Source organism: Pelodiscus sinensis, chromosome 3 (assembly GCF_052426305.1).
Source record: "Pelodiscus sinensis isolate ZL-2025 chromosome 3, ASM5242630v1, whole genome shotgun sequence".
In the NCBI taxonomy this organism is placed as follows: Eukaryota; Metazoa; Chordata; order Testudines; family Trionychidae; genus Pelodiscus; species Pelodiscus sinensis.
Genome location: NC_143054.1, coordinates 160,526,358 through 160,548,485, shown reverse-complemented (window position 1 = coordinate 160,548,485; position 22,128 = coordinate 160,526,358). Strand labels below are relative to the sequence as shown.

Sequence of the window (22,128 nt, the reverse complement as noted above, 5' to 3'; positions counted from 1 at the left end):
ATATCCTGTCTTGCTCACTATAGATCTGCTGCTGCAGCAAAAATGAGGCAGGGATCCACCAGACAGCAACCTCTTTTACTATGCAGCCATGATTTATCCTCATCCAGTGCACTGAATGAGGCAGGCAGGAGTCATGTGGAAATAATGGCATATGATCATGTAATTGACTGTGTCATAATATGTACACAAAGGTTTGAATGATTGATTTTGCATCCTTGATAATGTTCTTTTAACATAGTTTATTTTTCTGGGACAGGGTGCATTTATCCATCTTTGTTAACATTGGGGTTATTTTGCATGTGATCATTGTTTTTACATGTAAGTGAAATATCACTTCATCCCCTGATCTGAAATCCCTGGTTAAGAATATTTGGGGTAAGGTGTAACCAAAGATGGCTGGATGATCTCCAATTGATCTAGATAGGAACACATTGCTTTCCCCTCCGGCCCCACCCTTCATTACAGTACAGGAACTTGCAGGTCTATTTCATATTTTCAGGAAATGCCAGCTGCTTTTAAACTGTACTACAGATGTTGGCACTTGCTGTTCATTGAGAAAAATATTTTAAGAAGAATTCCAAAACAGCGAAAACAGAGTCTTAACTGTTAAAACTGAGAAGAATTTAGTGGCTTATATTTTACCTTGGCCTAAATAACATTCTGTAATCCACATCCTATCACTGCTGACTGTAGGGCTTTGCATTTTATATGCTCAGCAGAGAGTTGGCAGCCAGTTCCAACCAAGCTTTTTTGTGTGTTTGGGCTACCCTACAGGCAGGACTTTCTTAGTTTTTCCCCACTTGTTTTCTTGTCTCAAGTAAAATTGGTTGTGTTTTAGAGAGCTCCCTCTTGCTCAGTCACTCCCCCCCCCCCTTTTGTTTGAAGTGGTGCTTACTGCAGATGTTTGGGTTTTTTACAGTGGTTTAAATTTTCTTTATCTATACATCATCAGATCAGGAAGAAAGAATTATTATAAATAAGAAAATAATAAAAATCACCAAAAGTATATTGTAGCAGCACTTTGGCAGACCTCCACTTTATGCTGATGAAATACCACTTGTATCTGGGCTGCCCTGCCTATATTAGGCTCCGAGGAACTAATCCTGTGCTCCTCATTCCTTCTTTAGCAGTGGAGGTGAAAGGGAACCACGTAATGCATCACCAGATGAGGCCACCTCTTGAAGCTTGATTAGGTCAGAATTTCTGAACTTCAAAGCAGTCAGTAGACTCAACAAGGCCTTTATTGCCTCCATATTTGTTCTAATCTAGAGTCTAACCCTTTGTGTGTCCACCAAAGAAGATGTAATGCATAGATGAGAAAGGAGATGAGATCCTCTATACCCTGATCAGCAACACAGAGTTTCCCTATTTCCTAACTCAGACCCTGCCTCCCCAAATGCGTGGCTTACTCGAGGTTCCCTCTTCCCATGACTGACCATTCACCCCCATCTCACTTCAGATGTTTTTTAAAGTCCTATAGTTAAATTCTGTGGTAAAACCTCAAAAATACTAACAACATATTTCACAGTCACTAACATCCTGATTCAGTACTGATGGAAGACAATGGAAAAACTTCAATTTCAATGAGTTTGCATTAATCCCTAAAGTAAAACATTGAACCTTTTCCTTCCAAATTGTGGTGGGGGTGTAAGTGTGTGAAGTCCTTCTGCAGAAATTACCAAACTATAAAGTTCGTATAATATATGAAAGGAAAATTTGATACTGCATAATTGTTCTGTTGAGTCTTACACTGTGCCTATCACTGTACTATCTGAGTGCCTTCCAGTAGTGTGTTAAACAAGGTGTTTTATGTACTTTCTCTTCCCATGATAAAATTATTGTGGATTATTGAAATTGTATTTAATGTTCTATGTGCTAGTGAAGGCAAGGTAGAAGAGAGGTGAGCCTTCCTCTTAGAATGGAAAGTGATGAAATGTGTTGGCTCATAGTTGTTGAGGGAGTTTATTCCACAGGTTTGGTCCTGCCTTCTAGAAAGCTAGTATCTGCTGCAGGGATGAACTTTACCCTGGCAGTAGACAATTTCATTGTGCAGAAGAAGTAGAGTTCTTACCCTGGCTTCAGAATGTGAAATCACTTGAAAAGGCCCAACAGCTTCAATTCAGTATGGTGTTCTATGGGGAGCCAGTGTTATGAGCAGAGGTTCTTCTTCGAGTGGTTGCTCATGTCCATTCGAAGTAGGTGTGTGCGCCACGTGCACCATGTCTTCCGGAGCGTTTTCCCTAGCGGTACCCGTAGCGCCGGCAGGGCACCCCCTGGAGTGGCGCCGCCATGGCGGGGCATAAGTACCCCTGCCGGCGCTGCCCCACCTCAGTTCCTTCTTACCGCCGTGATGGTCATTGGAGCGTCTCTATCTCTCTTAGTCTCTAGTCAGCTAATGGTTCCCGTTCTATCACTTATCTGTAAATAGTTCTATTAGTTAGATAGTTAGGTTCTTTGTTTTTCTCCTTTCCCCCCCCTGGGGGTGAGGAATGCCAGGGCCGCAAGGCTTCAAGGCATGCGCTGACTGCGGGAAGTTTATGCCCAGAGGCGACCCACACGACAGTTGCCTTAAGTGCCTGGGTGAAGCTCATCTTGCAATTGCTTGCAAGATCTGTAAGTCTTTTAAGCCCCGCACGAGGAAAGAAAGAGTTTCCTGCCTAAAGCTTCTCCTCATGGAGACAGTGCTATAACCGGTGCCGCCGGAACAGCCTACGGTGCACAGTGCACCGGCTGCCACGCGTGAGGCCCCTCACCGGCACCGTGCGTCAGCGTCGAAGTCTCGGCACCAGTCTCATTCTCCCCCATCCAAGAGGGTGAAAAAGTCCCGCGGATGGTCCCAAGCAAAAAAGTCGGCCTCGGTCAGGCACAGCAGTGCCGGCTCACCGGTGCACACATCGCCTGTGGCGCACCGCAGTCGGCGGGGAGGCCCCGATAGCCCCGGTCGCCTCCCTTCGCACCGACCATCCACGCCGGACACTTTTGAAGCGGCGCAGAACCTCATTAGCCTCACGACCTCCCCCTCTGTTGTCGGTTGAGACGGAAGGGTCGAGATCCCCCTCGCCAGAGGCTCAACTGCTTACGACTTCGCCCAAGCATGGCCCAGGTCGGCATGCTAAGGCAACCCATGCGTCAGGACCACCCCATGTGGGGTCAGTACCGATCGCTACCACGGCACCATTCTCGATGCCGGTTCGCCAGTCCCGGTCAGTTTCGGGCCACGCTCGATCTTCGGTGCAGCTCAGCTCCTTGCCAGCCCCCCGCCTGGTGGTACTGGTGCCGTACCCCCGCAGCCATGTGGCGTTTACTCAGACGTCTCTCCCCTTCACGGCACCGGGCCTCCTGGAGTTGACGTCCGTCTCCGCGCCCTCACAAGCACTGGATTCAGCCCGATGGCAGTCGGCGGCTCCTACAGCACCGCCCCCGGTACCGGGCCTGGGTCCCCCGGTACCGTATGTGACGGCGGCGTCTTTCCCGGCACCGGGCGTAGGCACCCCGGTGCCGCAACTAACACTATCCACACTACCAGCACTGGGCCTGGGCACCCCAGTGCCGCAACTGCCGGCAACTACCCCACCAGTGCCGGGTCTGAGCACCCCGGTGCCGCAACTGCTGGCGACTACCCTACCGGCGCCGGGCCTTGGCACCCCGGTGCCGCAGCCAGCGGGGGGACTCTCGGTACCGGCCATGGGTCCCCCGGTGCCACAACTCATCTGGCCTCGCCGTACTTACGTGGGCAAGCCAGAATCTATAGCAAGGTTTGCCCCGCACTCCTCTTCGGCTCCGCCTTGGCCGGAGTCCGATTATTCATCAGATTCCGACGCAACCTCTATTCGGTCAGGGTCCTCAGGAGCTTCCTCGTCCCACAGATCTCGGTCCCGGCACCGGCGGGACCGTCCTCAGCAAACTTGGCCTCCGCATCTGCAGTGGCCGTTCTGGACTCCCTGGGCCCACCATCAGCGGCAGGGCCCAGCGCCCCCTCCTGCCAATGTTGGTATGGCAGGAGTCTCCCTTTTTTCTAACCCGGTGGTTAAACGTTTTCTTACTGGCCTGGAAAAGCTGTACCCCTCGGTGAGGGCCCCGCTTCCCGCCTGGGACCTTAACGTGGTCCTCCACAGGCTTATGCTACCTCCCTTTGAACCGCTGGCCACGTGTTCCCTGCTGCACCTTTCATTAACGGTTGCTTTCATCATGGCCATTACATCGGCTCGAAGGGTGTCGGAACTAAGGGCGCTAACTGTAGACCCGCCCTACCTTGTTTTTTCCCATAACAATGTAAGGCTACGGCCTCATCCAGCCTTCCTCCCAAAGGTGGTATCACCATTCCACCTGTCCCAGGAGATTTATCTCCCGGTTTTTTCCCCAAAACCTCATGCCTCCTCTAAGGAGCGGATTCTGCACTCCCTGGATGCCAAGCGGGTGCTGGTGTTCTACATTGATAGGACCAAGCCGTTCCGTAAATCACAACAATTGTTTATTGCATTTGGGGACAGGGTGAAAGGGTCGCCTATTTCCACACAAAGGCTATCAAGATGGGTGGTGCAATGCATCACAGACTGCTATCACCTGGCTGGTAAAACCCCACCCAGGGTGAAGGCACACTCCACCAGGGCGCAGGCGTCCTCGGTGGCCTTTGGTGCCCAGGTACCGATCACAGAAATTTGCAGGGCAGCCACCTGGAAGGTGTGTTTGCAACATACTATGCGCTACCTCAGCAGGCCAGGGAGGATGCAAGGGTGGGCTCTGCAGTCCTTGAATCTGTGATGTAAATATGTAAATATGTTCCGGTTGTCTTTGTTCTTAAATGGTTCCTTATAAGTGTTGAACTGTTCAAATAAATCTGTTTATTGTTCACCTCACTTCATGACTCTGGTGGTATGACTGCTCCGACCCCTCCTCCGTGGGGTTAGCTTGGTAGTCACCTACTTCGAATGGACATGAGCAACCACTCGAAGAAGAAAAGAACGGTTACTTACCTGTAACTATTGTTCTTTGAGATGTGTTGCTCATGTCCATTCGACTCCCACCCTACCTCCCCTTCGTCGGAGTGTCCGGCAAGAAGGAACTGAGGTGGGGCAGCGCTGGCAGGGGTACTTATGCCCCGCCATGGCGGCGCCACTCCACGGGGCGCCCTGCCGGTGCTACGGGTACCGCTAGGGAAAATGCTCCGGAAGACACGGTGCACGCGGTGCGCACACCTACTTCGAATGGACATGAGCAACACATCTCGAAGAACAACAGTTACTAGTAAGTAACCGTTCTTTTATGTTTGTTGTCCTTCTGTTGGTGGAGAGGCACTCTACAGTTTCCTGAGGGATGAATGTTTCATGTCCATGTAGATTTGCACTGATGTGGTTCCTTTGGGAGGGAATGGAAGATCATCATCTTCCAGAGTAAGATATAGTGTTCTAGCTCACCCAGGACTCAATGCTGGCAATTTGTGCAGGTTTCAGAGGTTACTCCAAGGAGTGGGATTCAGCCCTGGATAGCAGAGGTCAGGGCGAGCACCTCTTTCACTTTGTGTTTCATCTCAGTGGGCCACCAAGCCTGTCTGGATTTGGGCAGTACAACAAAAATTGCAGCATCACTGGAAAAGAGATTTCTCCCCCTGCTATCAGAAGGGGGATTTCCCCAGTCACTTTCTGGAGTAGGACCAAATAGAAAGCAGAATTCCCAAGGAGGCGATGTGACCCCATGTACCCCCCATTTGTGATCTCTGGGGGCCTAAAGGATTGTCTCTTTAAGTGTAGGAGGTCCCTCAGTAAATATAAAAAGTATCAGTCATGAATCTAGAATTTCTAAACTGTGGACTGACTTGACCAATTGTGTGTATGAAACTTCACTCCGAGGAGGCTGCTCTGTTGCTGTGGATTCTTCAAAATGTTTACACCTGACAGTCAGCATGACCTCCATCTCACTTGGGTTTATCTCACTCAGGCTTTGGGCAAGCTTGATTATAGTAGTACTGTTATATAAATAAGGTGTGAACAAATTGGAGAGAGTTCAGAGGATATCAGCAATAAGTTAAGAAAACCTGATCTGTGAGGAAAGGTTGAAAGAACTGGGCACATTTAGTCCAGAGAAGGAAAGGCAAAGAGGAACATGACGACAGTCTTCAAAATGTAAAAGGTTGTTATGAAGGGGACAGTGATCAGTTGTTCTCCATGTTCAACAAAGGCAGAACAAGAAGCAATGGGCATAGTTTGCAGCAAGAGAGATTTAGATTAGATATTAGGGATGTTAAAATGTGTTTAATCAAGTAAATATGTAACTGCTGAAAATTTCGAGGTGTACCGGTAGTTTGAATTAGAGAGCCTAATTCAAACTACCTACTCCGTGTCGCGTGTAGCCATGGGCACGGAGTCCGCACTAATGGGGATTTAAAAATGGTGTTGCCCGGCAAGATGCAAATGAAGCCCAGGATATTTAAATCCCAGGCTTCATTTGCAACTTCGAATGCCTACATTAGCCACCTAGTTCGAACTAGGGTGGCAGTGTAGACATACCCTGAGATAATATCCCTATTAGGTATTATGAAAAACTTTCTAATCAATAAGAGTAGGTAAGTAACCTAGAGGTTACCAAGGGGAGGTTGTTGAAGTCCCTGTCATTGGAGATTTTTAAGAACAGTTTAGACAAACATATCTCAGGGATAATCTAGATGTACTTAATCCTGCTTTACTATGTGGGTGTAGTTGACTAGATGATCCCTCAAGTTCCCTTCCAGCCCTATATTTGTATGATGCTGTGAATTGTGGATGATCTAGAAAGCTGTGGTATATTTTGGTATTAGAGCCCATGATGATCCATCAGTTTTCCTACAGGTTGTTTTCATCTTAATATATGGCTCTTCAAAACAAAACAGAATCTCCATCTGTTTGAAAAGCATCGCGCATTTCTCTGGTGCTAAATAAACAGGAATAGTATTAAACTAATGCACTTCTCTGTGAATACACCAAGCAGATTCATGGAATCTCTTGGTCTAATATTTCAATATTTCCTGTTTGCCTTTCTTTACCTGTGTAACCGGGTAGTCCATCAGGGGTCACGGGGAGCCCCCAGTTCGTGGGCCCCGGCCCCGCTCGGCCCCTGGCCGCCCCTGCTCCCGGCCTCTACCTCTCCGTTCCCATGGTCCACTCTCTGCGGTCGACTCCCAACGAGCTCGCCCGCCCCATTGGCCGCTTCGCTCGGAGCCCGGATCCTCAGGCCGCCACTCCCAACTGTCTGTCGGCTGACCGCCACCGCCAGTGGGTCTCTCTGCTCCGTCCCTCCTCTGTGAGTCGGCCGCCCGCGTCGGTTGCCTCTCGTCGGGCTCTGGGCACAGCACTGCCTCCGGCGGGGCTCCTCTCTGGTCCTGCGGAGGAGGCTGAGAGCAGAATCGTCTCTGCTCTCCCATGGCCTCCTCCCTCTCGTGCCCCTCCCTCCGCCCTTTTGAATTCCCTGCTCGGCGTCCTGCCAGTCCCCGTCCCTCCTGGGGTCGTCCCCAGACCCCTGGGTCCTAGCGCCCGTCGGCTATCACCCGGGTCGCCCGGCACCTGCGCGCAGCCTGCGCCGGTTTCCTCCGGCTCTGCAGGCTGCACCGCCGTGCCGGACTCCCAGCGCCAGCTGACCCTCCGCGCAGGGCGCGGGGCCTCGGCTTCCGAGGCGGGGAGTGCGGGGGTGAGTCCCCCCATCACACCCTGGAATGTTTTTATAGTTCCCTTTCTATTCGGGATGGAGACTGCATGGTGGTCAGGCTGGCTTGACAGATGAAAATTTGATTTAGTTTTTCTCTCTGCATCCCTGCTACTAAGCATATAGTTGCTACAGATGGAGCTTTGGTTCCAGTAAGATGTCTACTTACAGATTTGTATTGTTCCTCCTTTTTACTTTACCTCTTTGATCCCCAGAGGCATAACTGAAATGATAGAAAATAAGTCAGAGAGAAGAAGCATTTAACTAGAGGATGGCTAGAAGAAACAGACCTGCTAGGGATACATTGTTCAATAAGTCAAGGTATTTAAAACAGTTAATAGACAGGTTTCTGCTCCTGAGGATGAACGGTTAGATTGACTTTCCTTGTTATTTGTGATTGACTGACAGCAGAAGGTTTTCCTAGGTAGGGATATGTCTGAAAAGAATTGCTCTGGTTGAGTTTTAAGGATCACATAATTGTAGCTGGCTTTGTTTGGTTTTTGTTTTTAAAGAGCCTGGTTATATTTTATTGATGACTGTAGAAATTTACAGAGAAGGAAAGTAAGAAAAATCTTGAGGGCATACTAGTTAAAATTTAATAATACATATTACATATTCATTAATACATGCATATTTACATTTGTATATTTTGACATTTGGTCTTAGTTAAAAAGCATTCACTTTTTGAATCAGTGTCTATTTTATGTAAACAAGAATTGTTTAACTACCCTGGCCATTATTTTCCACAATCATGAAAATTTAAATTTATAACATTTGAAAAAAATGCTTAAAACTCTTAATTTTTGCACAACTGTGAAAATTTCAGCTGAAGAGAAGAAAGAAGCTTAAAAATAAACATTGATATTATTTACTGAAATTATAAACAAATAAAAATCAAATTCTGCAGCCTATCTACATCATATTTGGATCACAGCACAAAGGAGAAAACAGTGCTCTTTAAAAGAGGGGGAGGATAAAGTGGAAAAATCTATTACCCTATCTATTCCTATCACCAAGTGTAGGTACCAAAGGAACGTTGCATGCACAATCCTCTGCTCCCAAAAAACTTTCATCTTGCTGAATGACATGTATCACCCAAAGTAGTACTTGTCGAGGAGTACATATTCCAGCTCTTTCAGCTCTTTGAGGAGGGCTGAATGATTATCCCTAAGCCTATCATATTACCAATCGATTTAGCAAAGATGTCCCTTCAAGGGACGCAGTTAGAGATATTTTATTAAACCTTTGACCTTGCAGTTTGCTTCCTTTGAAATAACTCGTATGATCTTGTCAAACTAGTGGCATCAAATGTGCTCCCATCTCATAGTCAGGAGAGCAATGTGTGTGAAACTGCTGTCAGAAGATATACTTTCCAATATATTTGACCAGGCCCCATTTTCTGTACTTTAAATTATGTTGCCATAAAAACTGTAGATATATGTATAACAAACAATGTTAAAGACAAAGCACATTGATCTTTCTATAGTACATACCATTTAAAATAAATTGCCTAGAGGATTAATCTTTCTTGGACTACTAATTATCTTTTCTTCATGGAACCATTGGCCCATACATTGCTATGTCTGTTTCTTGAGATGATAAAGTAACCTCAAATGTTTACACAACTTCCACTAACATGACACCATGAATCACTATATACAGCCCAAACCTATTTTTGTCATGTTTTTACATGAATAGACCTAGTGATGTTTATTGTTTCAGTATCCCTATGGGAACTCTGGAAGGTTCCAAAATGCAATAATTAAAGAATGACAGGCCTCTTGTTACAATAAAAAGGGAACAATTGTTTTGTGGTTTAAACAGCTATGCTGGTGCTTGTTAACAAGATATTTAACCTCATACTCCAGCCAAGCTTCTAATGGTCAAAAAGCACATATACCATAAACTACTCCTTTTTTTACTCAGTCACTCGTCAACAAAAGCCCCACCCTTTCACAGGGTGGTTTTTATTTTTTGAAAAATATTTGAACAATGATACCAACAACTTTACATCAGTTAAAATATTTCAGCTGACATAATGTAATACAGTTTATGCTTCACCAGTAAAGAATCATGTTTTGGTTTAAGTTCAATTATTCAAAAAATTGTTTAAGATATGAAAGTTTAAAGCAGAGTGGGTGGAAGATGTATACTGTCTACTGTATCCTTGGCTTTAGAAAACCTGGCAACAAGTTTAAACTCTGCAACCCCTGAAATAGTGAAGGCTACCAGAGGCCTGACTGTATTCTGGCAATGCAATGATGTGGCAACATTTTAGAAGTGCTACTTACTATGAATTCCTTAGTGCAGTGGAGTGCTTTGTAATAGGGGAAGGTGTTGTAATCCCCTTGGTTTAGAATCGTTTCATAATAAAAATGCACTGTGAGGATTTATTTAGCTAGCCATTAATACTGGGGGAATTCTGTGTAACTGCAGTGCATCGGAAGAAAAGCCTGCATCCTTACAGAAACCATTTTCTGCAGGGAAGAAAGAGAAGCTGCACCAGTCAGTTCCCTCTCACCCTTCCCAGCAGCTCAAACACATCTGTTCAGGCAGCTAGGGGGAGAAGTAAATCACTGGGGTGGGAAGTCTAGGGATGCACTGTCACCCAGAGACATTAGTCCCAGTTAGGTGCTGGAGGGAGAGAAGGACAGAGGAGTTGTTCTCCCTCCCCCTTCCCTGAATGGGGCAGATGGGGTAGTGTCAGATCAAGCCCAAGAATTTTTCCCTGGTTGCAGGAAGGTGTGTGTGTTTGAGTGCAAGGCGGTGGAACTCACTGTTTGGGGGAGGGTTGTGGGATTTGGTGTGTGGAGGTCCAAATGCATGGTGGTTGGGCAGACTGGGGGGAACAGCTCCCAAGGAGCCTGATGAGTTCCCCCTCACCAAGCTCACTCCGTATCAGGAGCCTCTGGCAACCAAAACCCCACCCACTGAACCTTCCAAAAACCCATTCTGACAAGCTTCATCTTCTGCCTCAGGAGTCCCACCCCCCCCATTGAACCCCAATCAGCTGTACCCTGACCCTTCCACTCTCCTTCACTGAGCCATAACCACTTTCATCTCACCCCCCCACCTTGCAGAGTCCTATTTCCCCTGCACACAGAGCCCCACACCCAAGCCTCTGTGCACCCAGATTTCTTCCCCACCCCTCAAAGACACTTCCACCAAGCTGCGTACACCCAGTTTGTGCCACACAAAACTCTGGTACTCTTGAGGAAATTCTGCACCAAAAAAATACAATTCTGCAGAGTTCTGCATATTTTAATTGTCAAAATAAACCAAATACAAGGGGTGGGAGACTCTGGGCTGGAGCAGTCTAGCCAGCCCCTTTTAATCTGCTTGGTGATTCTGTCTCTTCTGTATGGTTTTGAGATGCATTCCCCACACATCCCATTCCCCACACATCCCATTTTCCTGGGACAACCAAATCCTGACCTTGCTTTAAGTCATAAGAGGAAGCTGTATACTGAATTTGGTGATCCTAGCTCTTACCGTTGACGAATTCTTAGATAGACTCTCTCTCAAATACATAGTACATAATATAGTTTGTATATACGAGAAAAGTCTACCAAAGTCCCACTGACCTCCTAACTGTTCCATTACTAAATGCAATCACGGTTTGTAGTCACTGTTTTGGTAGACTTTGATTTAATCATTTGATTGCTTGAACATACTGTAGGGCAGCAGTCCCCAAACTGGAGAGTACATCCCCCAGCAGTTACCCAATATTGGGTGTGGTAGGGTCTGGAACAGCTCTCGTAGTGGGCTGGGAGGGAGTGCCTCCCAGCTCTGTTTTGTCCCAGTCGCTAGCCTTGTACCCTGAGTTCCCATTCCCCAGGAGCTGTGGCTTTAATTCCAGCCCTGGTTTGAGGGGGTACAGAGGAATATGGACAGAGGTAAGGGGGGGCATAACCCTGAAAAGTTGGGGGACCATTGCTGTAGACCAAATCCCCTTGTCTTCAAATATTCTTATTTACTTCATTTGGACTACCTGGCTGGCAGAGTAAGAAAAGCAAGTTCTTCTTCAAATGGTGTCCCCATGGGTGCTCCACTGTCGGTGTCGGGCTGGTCCCGGTGCCACAGATCGGAGACTTGTCAGCAGTTGTCCACCGGACCGTGCATGCGCGTTGGGCACCTCATGCCTTTCATGCCATTTCTGTAGCGCGTGGTCCGGATCCCGTCAGTTCCTCCTAACCATCCTCAATCGCAGATGGAGTGAGCTCCCTCTTTCATTTCTCAATTCCTGTCAGAATAGAAATAGAGTAGTTAGTCAGTTTTTTCTTGTAAATAGTTCCTAATCCTAGTTTGTTCAGACATTAATTTATATATATATATATATAAACAAATAAACAAACAAACAAAGTAGTGAAGACCAGAACAAACTGCTATTATGCCTGGTTTGCTGGGTTTCAAGAAATGTGGTGCCTGTTGTGACCCAGTGCCTGCCTTGGATGACCACTCCCGCTGCATTCGCTGTTTGGGAGAGTGCCATATACCGCAGAAATGTCCTCATTGCTCGAAGCTGACCGCTGACGAGGTGTAACGGTAGTTCGAATTAGCCTAATTTGAACTACCTACTCCGTACCGCGTGTAGCCGTGGGCACGGAATCCGAACTACTGGGGATTTAAAAATGGTGGCGCCCGGCAAGATGCAAATGAAGCCTGGGATATTTAAATCCCGGGCTTCATTTGCAACTTCGATTGACTACATTAACCACCCTAGTTCGAACTAGGGTGGTAGTGTAGACATACCCTTAGATATTGTGTACTTGATTAGTTGTGTAACCGCATGAAATCTTAGCAGTTACATGACTATTCAGTAGTCCCCAGGGCGGGGCTGGCAGCCAGTACTCTCCAATTTTGCTCCTGGGAAGTCCCTGCTATTCCGTGCTGCTGTCTCTCTATCAGGTTGCCTCTCCCGACTGCCCCACCTCACTGCCTCTGTAGGAGGCAGCATATGAGGGGCAGGTGGGTCAGTGGAACCAGCACACACAGGGAGCCTGCTTGAAAGCCAGCTTCCTTGTGGGTATTGGCTACAGCCTGTCTCCCTCAGCCTCTGCCCTGCTGCCTCTCTATCAGAGGCAGGAGTGCCGGGGCAGAGAGGCAGGCTGATCTGGTACTCTTGGGGAATCTGCTTAAAGCCAGCTCCTCACAGACACCAGCTTCCACTCCCTTCCCCCTCTTGCTGCCTCTGATACAGAGTGGGGGAGGGGAAATTGTTGACAGGATTAACCAGTAAGTTCAGGCTTATAGGTTAATCGTGTAATCAACTACATGTTGACATCCTTATGCTGAACCAGAGAATTTGTGTAACCACAGGAGGTCAGTATTATCTAGTACCATTACCAACCCTTCCACTGCTCACTGGGTTCTTAGAAGACATGTAGGGGTAAATTAGAGCTAAATAACAGCACAAAACACTGAAAGCCGGATTGGTGGCTATAAACAAGCTTTATGGGACCATGGGAAACTTGGCCACACCCATAAGTGAACATCTGGTTTACTGAAATCATGCCAGATCAGAGAGTGCCAGACTAGAAAGGTTCAATCTGTACTCTATCTAAACTGCAAAGGAAGTAATCCAAATATATAGGATCCCCTCTGCTCATGGATTTAGGGGACAAACAGTCTGGCCTGTTATCTGTCAAGAAGTTGAGTTAGATTTCTATATGTCTTTCAGAAGAGTTAATTCTAACACAAGAATGCCAAAAAAAAAAGTTTCCCTGAATCTTCTTTGTATTAATGTTGTGTTCAGTTTTAAAGGGGCAATGCAAAATTCTAAACATGAGTTTTAGAATATAACTAAAGGCAGACATAACTTAATATTGTCATTTTTATTTACTTCATTCTCATGGCAACGTTTATAATGCCTTTGGATAGTCCTAGGTGCTGTTACATAATTAAAATTTGTAAAATTATAAATGCAATCTACATAATACATGAGGCTTGATGAATGGTATTTAAATAGATATGTTTATCCCTGCTCATATGCTCTTAGTCATTTGGGATCTAAAAAGTTTTAAAAGATTTATTTCTAAAACATTTCAGTTCATCTAATTTATATCGGCATCAAACGTAATGCATGTATTGTCATCCTGGATTCAAATTTTCTTTTGCTAGTCTGCTGTTTTATAATAAACTTAATTCTGGTAAAATACATAAAATATTTATAAACACTAGAATTACTGGTCTGTGAAATGTTTGTACAAGTTTGTTCACCACATTCAAATAAAATATAATTTCATTCAAGAGTAAAAATATATGGCTTAGAAAAATAATTTTCTGCCCCGGGCAGATTCCTGGAATCAGCTGCTGATCTGTTTCAGTAGCGGCTGAATCGGGGACCCCTGGGGCAGAGCAGCTGGGGTCCTGCCGAGTTGGTCCCGCAGCGCCGTCCTTTGGCGCTGCGGGACCAACCTGGCAGCACTTCAGCTGCTCTGCCCCAGGCGTCCCCAAGAGTAGCTGGGGTGCTGCCCGGTTGGTCCCGCAGCCCCGAGGGGCAGCGCTATGAGACCAACCTGGCAGCACCCCAGCTGCTCTGCTCCCGGCTTCCCCGATTCAGCTGCTGGTCAGTTTCAGCAGCAGCTGAATGGGGGAAGCCTGTCCCGATGCCCCAGCACTTCCGGGTTCCTGAAGGTGCCGGACCATCAGGAGTCCCGGAGCATTGGATGCCGGACTAATGGAGTTTTACTGTATACACCTTCATGAAACAGTGGTATCAGTCCAACACCTTTTCATCAGCACTTTAATTTTCCTTAGAGTAATATATTGGTCATTAATATTGAGCTGGTGTAGAAGTTAGCATATTTCTTCCAAGAGTGAAATCATAACTTTACCATACTGTACTTTCACAACCAGAGATTCCAATCTATAACACTTAGAAGCCTATTATGTTGAAAATCATTGTGTGCATTTATAAGTATAATAATAGAAGGATATAGGCAGCTTGATTCTATTTGTAAAAAGTATGTGCTCCATAAATTTCTTCTCAGAGCAGACAGAAAGTTTGACATAGCTCTTATTGGTCATTAGTTTCAGCTTCATATTTTGTAATATTACTTTAGGGAATAGACATATATGCACAAAATGTTCTGTTATTTTCAGTGTTCTTATAACTTAATATTTTGTATTATTAATGTTACCTGTTTTTTTTAGTGATTGATATTTTCCTTTATTTCAGCCAAATCTTTTACATCTAAGGTAAAACAGATGCGATTACATAAAGAAGACTTTGAAATCTTGAAGGTGATTGGTCGAGGAGCCTTTGGAGAAGTAAGTTTTTTTTGGAATGTTGAATGTATTACAGACAATCTTTTGCAGTCAGAAACTATTGGTACCAAGATATTGAAATATAAGTTATCTAGAAATACACAGAAATAGTAGAAACAAAAAACTGGACTATGTAGCACTTTAAAGACTAACAAGATGGTTTAATAGGTGATGAGCTTTCGTGGGCCAGACCCACTTCCTCAGATCAAATAGTGGAAGAAAATTGTCACAACCATATATACCAAAGGATACAATTAAAAAAATGAACACATATGAAAAAGACAAATCAAATTTCAGAACAGAAGAGGGATTGGGCGGGGAGGATGTAAATAGTACACAGAAATAGTACTAAGTGAACTTGTAAGGATATTTCGCAAAACATTTCAATTTCCACGTATCTGCATTGGTCCAAAAATAAATTCTGATCACTTCCACTCAAGGCAGTTCATATTTGGATACAGAAGTAGTTATTGCCAGCCTGCAGACAGTTTTCCAAAGGCCATATCTGTGAAAGTGTGCACATATATTTCATAATGTTTGATAAAGATGCAGGCGGATGCCCAGAAGCTCATTGTAAAAATGAATATTAAGGCCACTAATTCAAGTGTCTCATGTGATGCAGAAGATTTCAAAGATAGAGAATTTACAGGGTAGGGAATATTTGCTTTTTGCACTTATATAGCACTTTTTATCGGAAAATTGAAAGAAATTTATAAAGTTGGGTAAAATGTTATTCCCATTCTGCATATGGGGAAACTAAGCACAGAAAGGTTAAGTGACTTGAAAAAAATTGCATATAAAGTCAACTGGTCTTTTGTTTGACATTTTGTTTAGCAAAGGTTTTGAGTTTTCTAGATAGAAACAGTCATGTGGCCTCCAGGATGGTCTTAGAAGTGTATCACAAAAGATGGAAATATTTGTGGTTCATGTTCTCTTTTATTCAGAATAGATATCTGTGACTTATTTAATTTTTATAGCATCCAATTTAATTCCAACATTGTGGGTACACGAACTATTCCCTTTCTGTTCTTCCCTTTTTGCTTCCAGTTTTGAATGGTTATTTAATAATATTTCCATCCTTGTTGTTCTAAAACTATACCAGACTTTTGTCATACTGCATTTGGTAACACATACAATGGAGTTGTAAAGCTTTAATTTTCTGCTCCTGTTCATCTAACAGCTTAGATCATAGAGATTCCCTCTGAAGTTTGAACTTTCCAGAAAGGGTGACCAGGAACTGAAAAGCCTGCAGAAATCAGAGACTGAAATTGACAAGTTGAAGGAACCTTAGCTTTCAGCCTCTGTTTTTAAAGATCATTATGCGAACATGTCTCATACTTTCCACACACCAATAAGCAGTGCACATGCAGAATGGGTAGTTTTGTGAGTGAACAAAGTATTGAATGGTTTTGACAGCCTAATGCATTAAAGATAGGACTTCAAGGTAAAAATCCTCTACAGAATATATTCCTTATTGCCTTGGAAAAAAAATCTTAGGCAATAGAAAGCCAATGTTTTTAAGACAGGATTTGAGAGGAATATTCCTGTTGTCCATGGAATTTAAGGATTTTTGGAATATTATGTGATTTGGGGTCTGTATGATGGCTCATCTGGAGGACATATGCCATATTTATGCAGCAGGAGAAGAAGCTGTTTCAAGGACATTTATTTTCTTTCATGAGTAAGAATTAGGCTACGTTTGTCTAGAGTCATGGAAGGCTGAGTTTCTGTAGCTGCTACTAAAGGAATTGTAATTTTTACTTTAACGTTGGCCCCTTCTATTGCTGTCATCACCTCTATACACTTGTTTAAAATATGAGAACCATCACATAACAGATGCACATTACAGTGCTACCAGGAGCAAGTATATTATGTTTATCTCTTCTCTTGTTCCATTGGTATTTGTTAAAGGAACTGAGGTGTGTATTCTCTGCAAACTGTTCTCAAGACCATATTAAGGATGTGATAATGTATTCGTGTAAATGGCTAACTGATGAGCCAGATACAGAGGCAGCAGCCCAGGGGAGAGCAGGCGGGAGCCAGTACACGTGGGGAGTCTGAGGCAGTCGCACGAGGGGGGCCAGGTAGCTCCACGGGAGATGGCATGATCCAGCTCTGGGGACCCCCGTGTATAAATGTGTAAAAATTCAGCGATTTCATGTTTACACGAATGAACTTTTTTTTAAAACATTCCTAGACCATATGTATGGAAGCCTAAATCCTCTCCTACGCAGGTTGTCTTTTTGAGAATCAAGGAATTTTGCATTGGAGCCCGTTCAAAGCCGGTGGTGTATTCCTCTCCACTTCTGAAGACCTAAAAAGTGTTTCAGCCCTGTACGGCTTTGCATCCAAGGAGATATCAGGAGCTGTATTCAGTTTTCTCTTTGTAGTCACCTTCTAGCTTGGTGCATAGAAAGTAATATCTTGCAGAAGAAAAATTATCAAGAGGAATCCCTCTTTTCAGATTCTCACCTCTGCTCTCTTCTGCTCCCTTCTGCTCCTGCTTCAGTTGACCATCCCCTTCAGCTCATAGAAATCTCTCCTTTTGGTTCCGCTCTGCTGTTGCTGCTGAAGTTGCACGTGAATCTGAGCAGTGATGAAATGTTTGTCCTTGACCTCTGCCTCCAAGAAGGATGTGTGTGTGTTTCTTTACGCCTTGCCTAGAAACACCACATTCACCTGTGGTTTGTGGGGACATATTTAAAACCTAAAATGACTGACCCTGGCGATAGCATGGTGCATAATGTTGCATACACAGTTCCATTCAAGTTTGAATTACATACAGCACAGCTTAATTTATCTGAGTGTTTTTTATTAAGAAATTGAGAATAACTTGTTTTCTTGTGTTCAATCCATATTTGTGACCCCAGTTGTACTAGGCTGTTAGGTGGAAAAATTGTTGCCTCTTGAATCTGTGTCAGGCTCCCAGACAGGTAGCCAAAGCTCATCCAAACCAATTGCTTATTTAGCTGATGTGGTTAAGACACATCAATTTCATAGCCAACAGTACACAAGGGAGTGATGTGGTCAGCGTGTCTGAGTGGCTTTGACTGCCTTAACCCAAGGGAGCAGATAGCCATTTTTGCAGCTAAGTGGATTAACGGTGGCCTCTCACTGTGAGATCTACTAAGAATTGAACACACGATCTTTCAGGATTGTAGTTAAGCATCTTAACTGCTCTGCTAGTGCTCTGCAAAAGTAGAAATATGAAAACCTGCAGAGCTTCTGCAGGAAGCTCTTTGTTGTGAATGAAGCCACAATGAAAGCATAATTTTCCCCACCCTCATTTACTGTCAGCTTTAGGTAGTAATACAGCGATTCTGCATGCTCTAGACCAGTTTTTCTCAACCTTTTTTTAAATAAAGTACCCCTTTTTCCAATAATAATAATAATCAGGGCTCGCCGAACCGCAGCGAGCCCCGCTCGCCAGCTGCGCTGTCCGGCGATCTGGGCATGCGCAAATCGTTCTGCGCAGGCACAGATCGCCCAAACCTGACTCTTCCAGGTTACAATCTACTCGCCACGGTCGAGTAGATTGTATTATTTGTCGAGCCCTGATAATAAGTACCGTCAGTACCTAGTTTTCAGACACACACATTTTTTTTCTAACATTGCAACAAATTTGTTTAAACAACTCTATCATAGCCAGATGGGCGAGTAAATTTTTGGGTGTAAAAAGTACAAAAATAATAAAGCTCTATAAAATTTAAAACAAAAATTCAGTTTTCTCCAAATTTCAGTTGTGTTGACATGCCCCCCAGACTTTTCTCAAGTACTCCTAAGGGTACTCGTTCCACTAGTTGAGAAACACTGTTCTAGACTGAGGTGGGCAATAAGTGTCCAGGCTGGGCCACAACTTCCCACAGGTCCTATTAACTGGGAACAATGAACCGTGGCCAGTGTGAACTGAGAACAGACATACTTGCAGATGCTCAGATAAATGAAGTGCCCGGTGGCCTGCCTGAGGCTAACCCTGGCACACTACATCTGGCCTGTGGGTCACTTATTATCCACCTCTATTCTAGACTTTTTTATTGTTTAAAAATATAATTTTGCCTTAAAATAATACCATCAACCTTTTAAATTCTTAATACCTGTCTTTCATAAAGGGCCAGCTAACTCCATGCCATGTTTCTGAAGAACAATGTATAAAAGAATCTTTTTAAAAGACTTTGGAATTTGTCTTTTTTAAAATATTTTGGCCTTTAGTAACTAGCTATGCTGAATATAAAATAGATTTATTACCTACCGAAAGATAAATTTTAAGTGATTGTAAGTAACAGCAAACAGGACAAAATAGATTACCATAAGAAATAAAGCAAGACCACAATCTAAGTTCTGTTAACTGGATAGGATTTGAGTCAAGCAGTGTCTCACCCTGGTAGGTAGTATAAATAGTCCACCAAACTTCCATATACAGACAGGCTTCCTCCTTTCCCATCTGGGACCAGCACTTCCCCCAGTTCAGTCTTTATCCCTCGGTCTTTCCAGGAGTTCTCTTGTGTGGGAAGCGAGGCCCTAGTGATGATGTAATTTCTCCCTTTTATAGCTTCTTCCATATAGCTGGAAAGATCTTTTGCTATGAGCTGAGCCAAACAGTTCCTACTGTGTAGTGCTATCTCTGAAAGGTTTCCAATATTAACAAATCCTGGTGTAATCCTTGTGAGCATTTGTATAGTAACTCCTCACTTAACGTTGCCCTGATTTATATTATTGCATTGTTATATTACTTATCTATTAGACCTCATGCTTGTTTAAAGTTGTGCAATACTCCCTTATAATGTCATTTGGCCTCCTGCTTTGTCTACTACTTGCATGATTTTCTGGAAAAGCAGTTTGTCTTGTGGGGACTTGGGATCAGGATGGGCCAGCAGCCCACCCTTCACATCAGCTCCCCTATGTTCCTTGTGAAATAATGTATGCGGCTGGGCAGCTGCCCACAATACTTCTGCTCCCACTTTCCCCCACTGCCATGATGATCCTTGTCCTCTGCATTAGAGCTGCTCCCGGGAGCCCCCTGCTTGCTGTGCAGGGAGGGGTATGTGAAGAAGAACGCTGATGACAGGTTGTTTTCCCTACCCCCTGATTGAGCCCCCCAACTCCACAAAGCCATCTCCACAAAGCATGTCTGTTGTAGTTCCTCCCTCCTGCCTCAGTCTATGTTGCCTTATAGAGTGTGAAGCTACATTAACAATGTTAGCCCATGACAACTCAGCCCAGTGCTAGCTCATCATTTAGTAGAAAACATTCCTTGTGAAATATTCCACCCTCTGACTCCATGACTTCAACCAAGCTTCACAATCATCATTGCTGTGTACAGTTGTAAATTGTTTAAAACTTATACTGTATATGTTTATTACTGGTCTTTTGTCTGCTGAAAAAAATCCCCTCATTTTTATTAATTCTTATGGGGAAATTGAATTTGCTTAACATTGTTTTGCCTAAAGTTGCATTTTTCAGAACCCTAAGTACAATGTTAAGCTAGAGTTACTGTATCTTTCTCAATGGGCCATAAATGTTGTTTGACCTTTTTATTATTGTACCTTGGAAAGGCTGCTTGTGGAGGTTCTCAAGTTCACAGCATGTTTCAGTGGCACGTACCTAGCAAAACTTCACATACAATAACACATACAATTTAACAGGATATTAATATTTAATAGATAAAGCCTTTTACAATGACACCTCACAAGGCATACTTTATACAAAACATATCATCATTATATCACCAATGGTGAATATGGAGTGTAGACTGTCTTTTTGGGGCACTGTGTTACAGGCCTGTGTTATGAAGCAGCTCAGTCTAGATGATCATAATGATCCCTTCTCGCTTTTAAAGTTCTAAACACATTTTTAAAAATGTGTTGGCAAGTTATCAACAATCCCTAAGGTTGGTCACAACTAGTTAACATGTTTTTAAACATAAACTCTGTTTAAAATTGAGCTAGTCAAAACATGGTTAGCCAACACATTTTAAAAAAACAACCCTTTATAGACTAACAAAACATGTATATGGTATCATGAGCTTTCATGGGCACAGCCCACTTCTTCGGGTGACCAGAGTTTTGAGTTTAGGATGTGCAGACCCAAAATAAATAGGGGAGAAAGGCGTGGGAGAAAGGAAGAAGGGTAGGAAACAAGGAGCAGAGGGTATGGAAATAACAAAGGGAAAAACAGGAAGGCAGAACTGGGGATTTGTGATCACCTGAAGATTGGGTAGTTAACCTTCTACATGTTTTGTTAGTCTATAAAGTCCTGCCAGACCATTTATTGTTTTTTAAGTTTATCCTGTACAGACTAACTCTGCTACCCCTGATGTTTTTAAAATACATTTTTCTACTAGACATGGTCAATCTGTACCAAGCAACCTTACAACCTTTATTTTGTGTAAACCTTCTACCAGGATCTCTGGATAAAACTTTTTCTGTGTATATCAGGTAGAAAAAGTCTCGTTTAAATCTGTGTTGTCTGTGGAGAATAATTTCCTATGGTATATTGTATTTTGTGTTGTCTGTCTAGCTACTTGGCAAGCTCTTTAGACTGAAGAGAGAGTTTGTATTATGCAAGGAACACAACAAGGAACACACAATATTGCTACTTAAATAATAATAAAAAAGGCTACTAATGTGTAATCAACGTGTTAAAGAAAATTTTGAAACCTTATAGACAAGTATGTGTGCATGTGTGTTTATGGAGAGAATATATAATATATACACATATACAAGGGGCCTTTTTTGATCTGCTATCCTAAAATAATGTTTTGAGCTGTCAAAGAAGAACAAAGTGATAGTCACGTCCCTCTAGTCATCCTAAAATGACAGTTCTTGAAACTTATTAAAACTGGACATTTGAAGTTTTTTTTTAATGTATTTATTTTTCCTGTGAGCAGCCCACTGAAAAATGTTTGGTATGTGCTGACATAAACATTTTGGTTTTAGTTGGATTTTATTTTCTCTTTCATTCTTCCAACAATTTTACATATTTCCCACAAACTGTACAGCAATGTTCTCTGGCATACTGTCAAACTGCTGCTGCCATTCATTAGCTAGGCTTCCTCTCTTTACACTATATATAGACATGTATATTTTTGTTCATGTATTTTTTAACAGAAGCTGCTAAAAAACTGAAACTGACCTGTTGTTTCTCAGATCAGCTAGGGGAAAGATCAATTTACATGAAATGGTTGGGATT

General features: G+C 43.7%; 1 protein-coding gene across 6 annotated transcripts in view; it reads left to right on the top strand.

The window, feature by feature from the left end:
• The window catches only part of CDC42BPA (CDC42 binding protein kinase alpha), a 333,045-nt gene that overhangs the window by 104,436 nt on the left and 206,481 nt on the right, over positions 1–22,128 (top strand). For all 6 annotated transcript variants that reach the window (XM_075925322.2, XM_014570971.3, XM_006118059.4 and 3 more), the window contains exon 2: positions 14,852–14,943. In XM_075925322.2, coding sequence (XP_075781437.2) covers positions 14,852–14,943 — 92 coding nt within the window. The remainder of the gene's footprint in view (positions 1–14,851; positions 14,944–22,128) is intronic.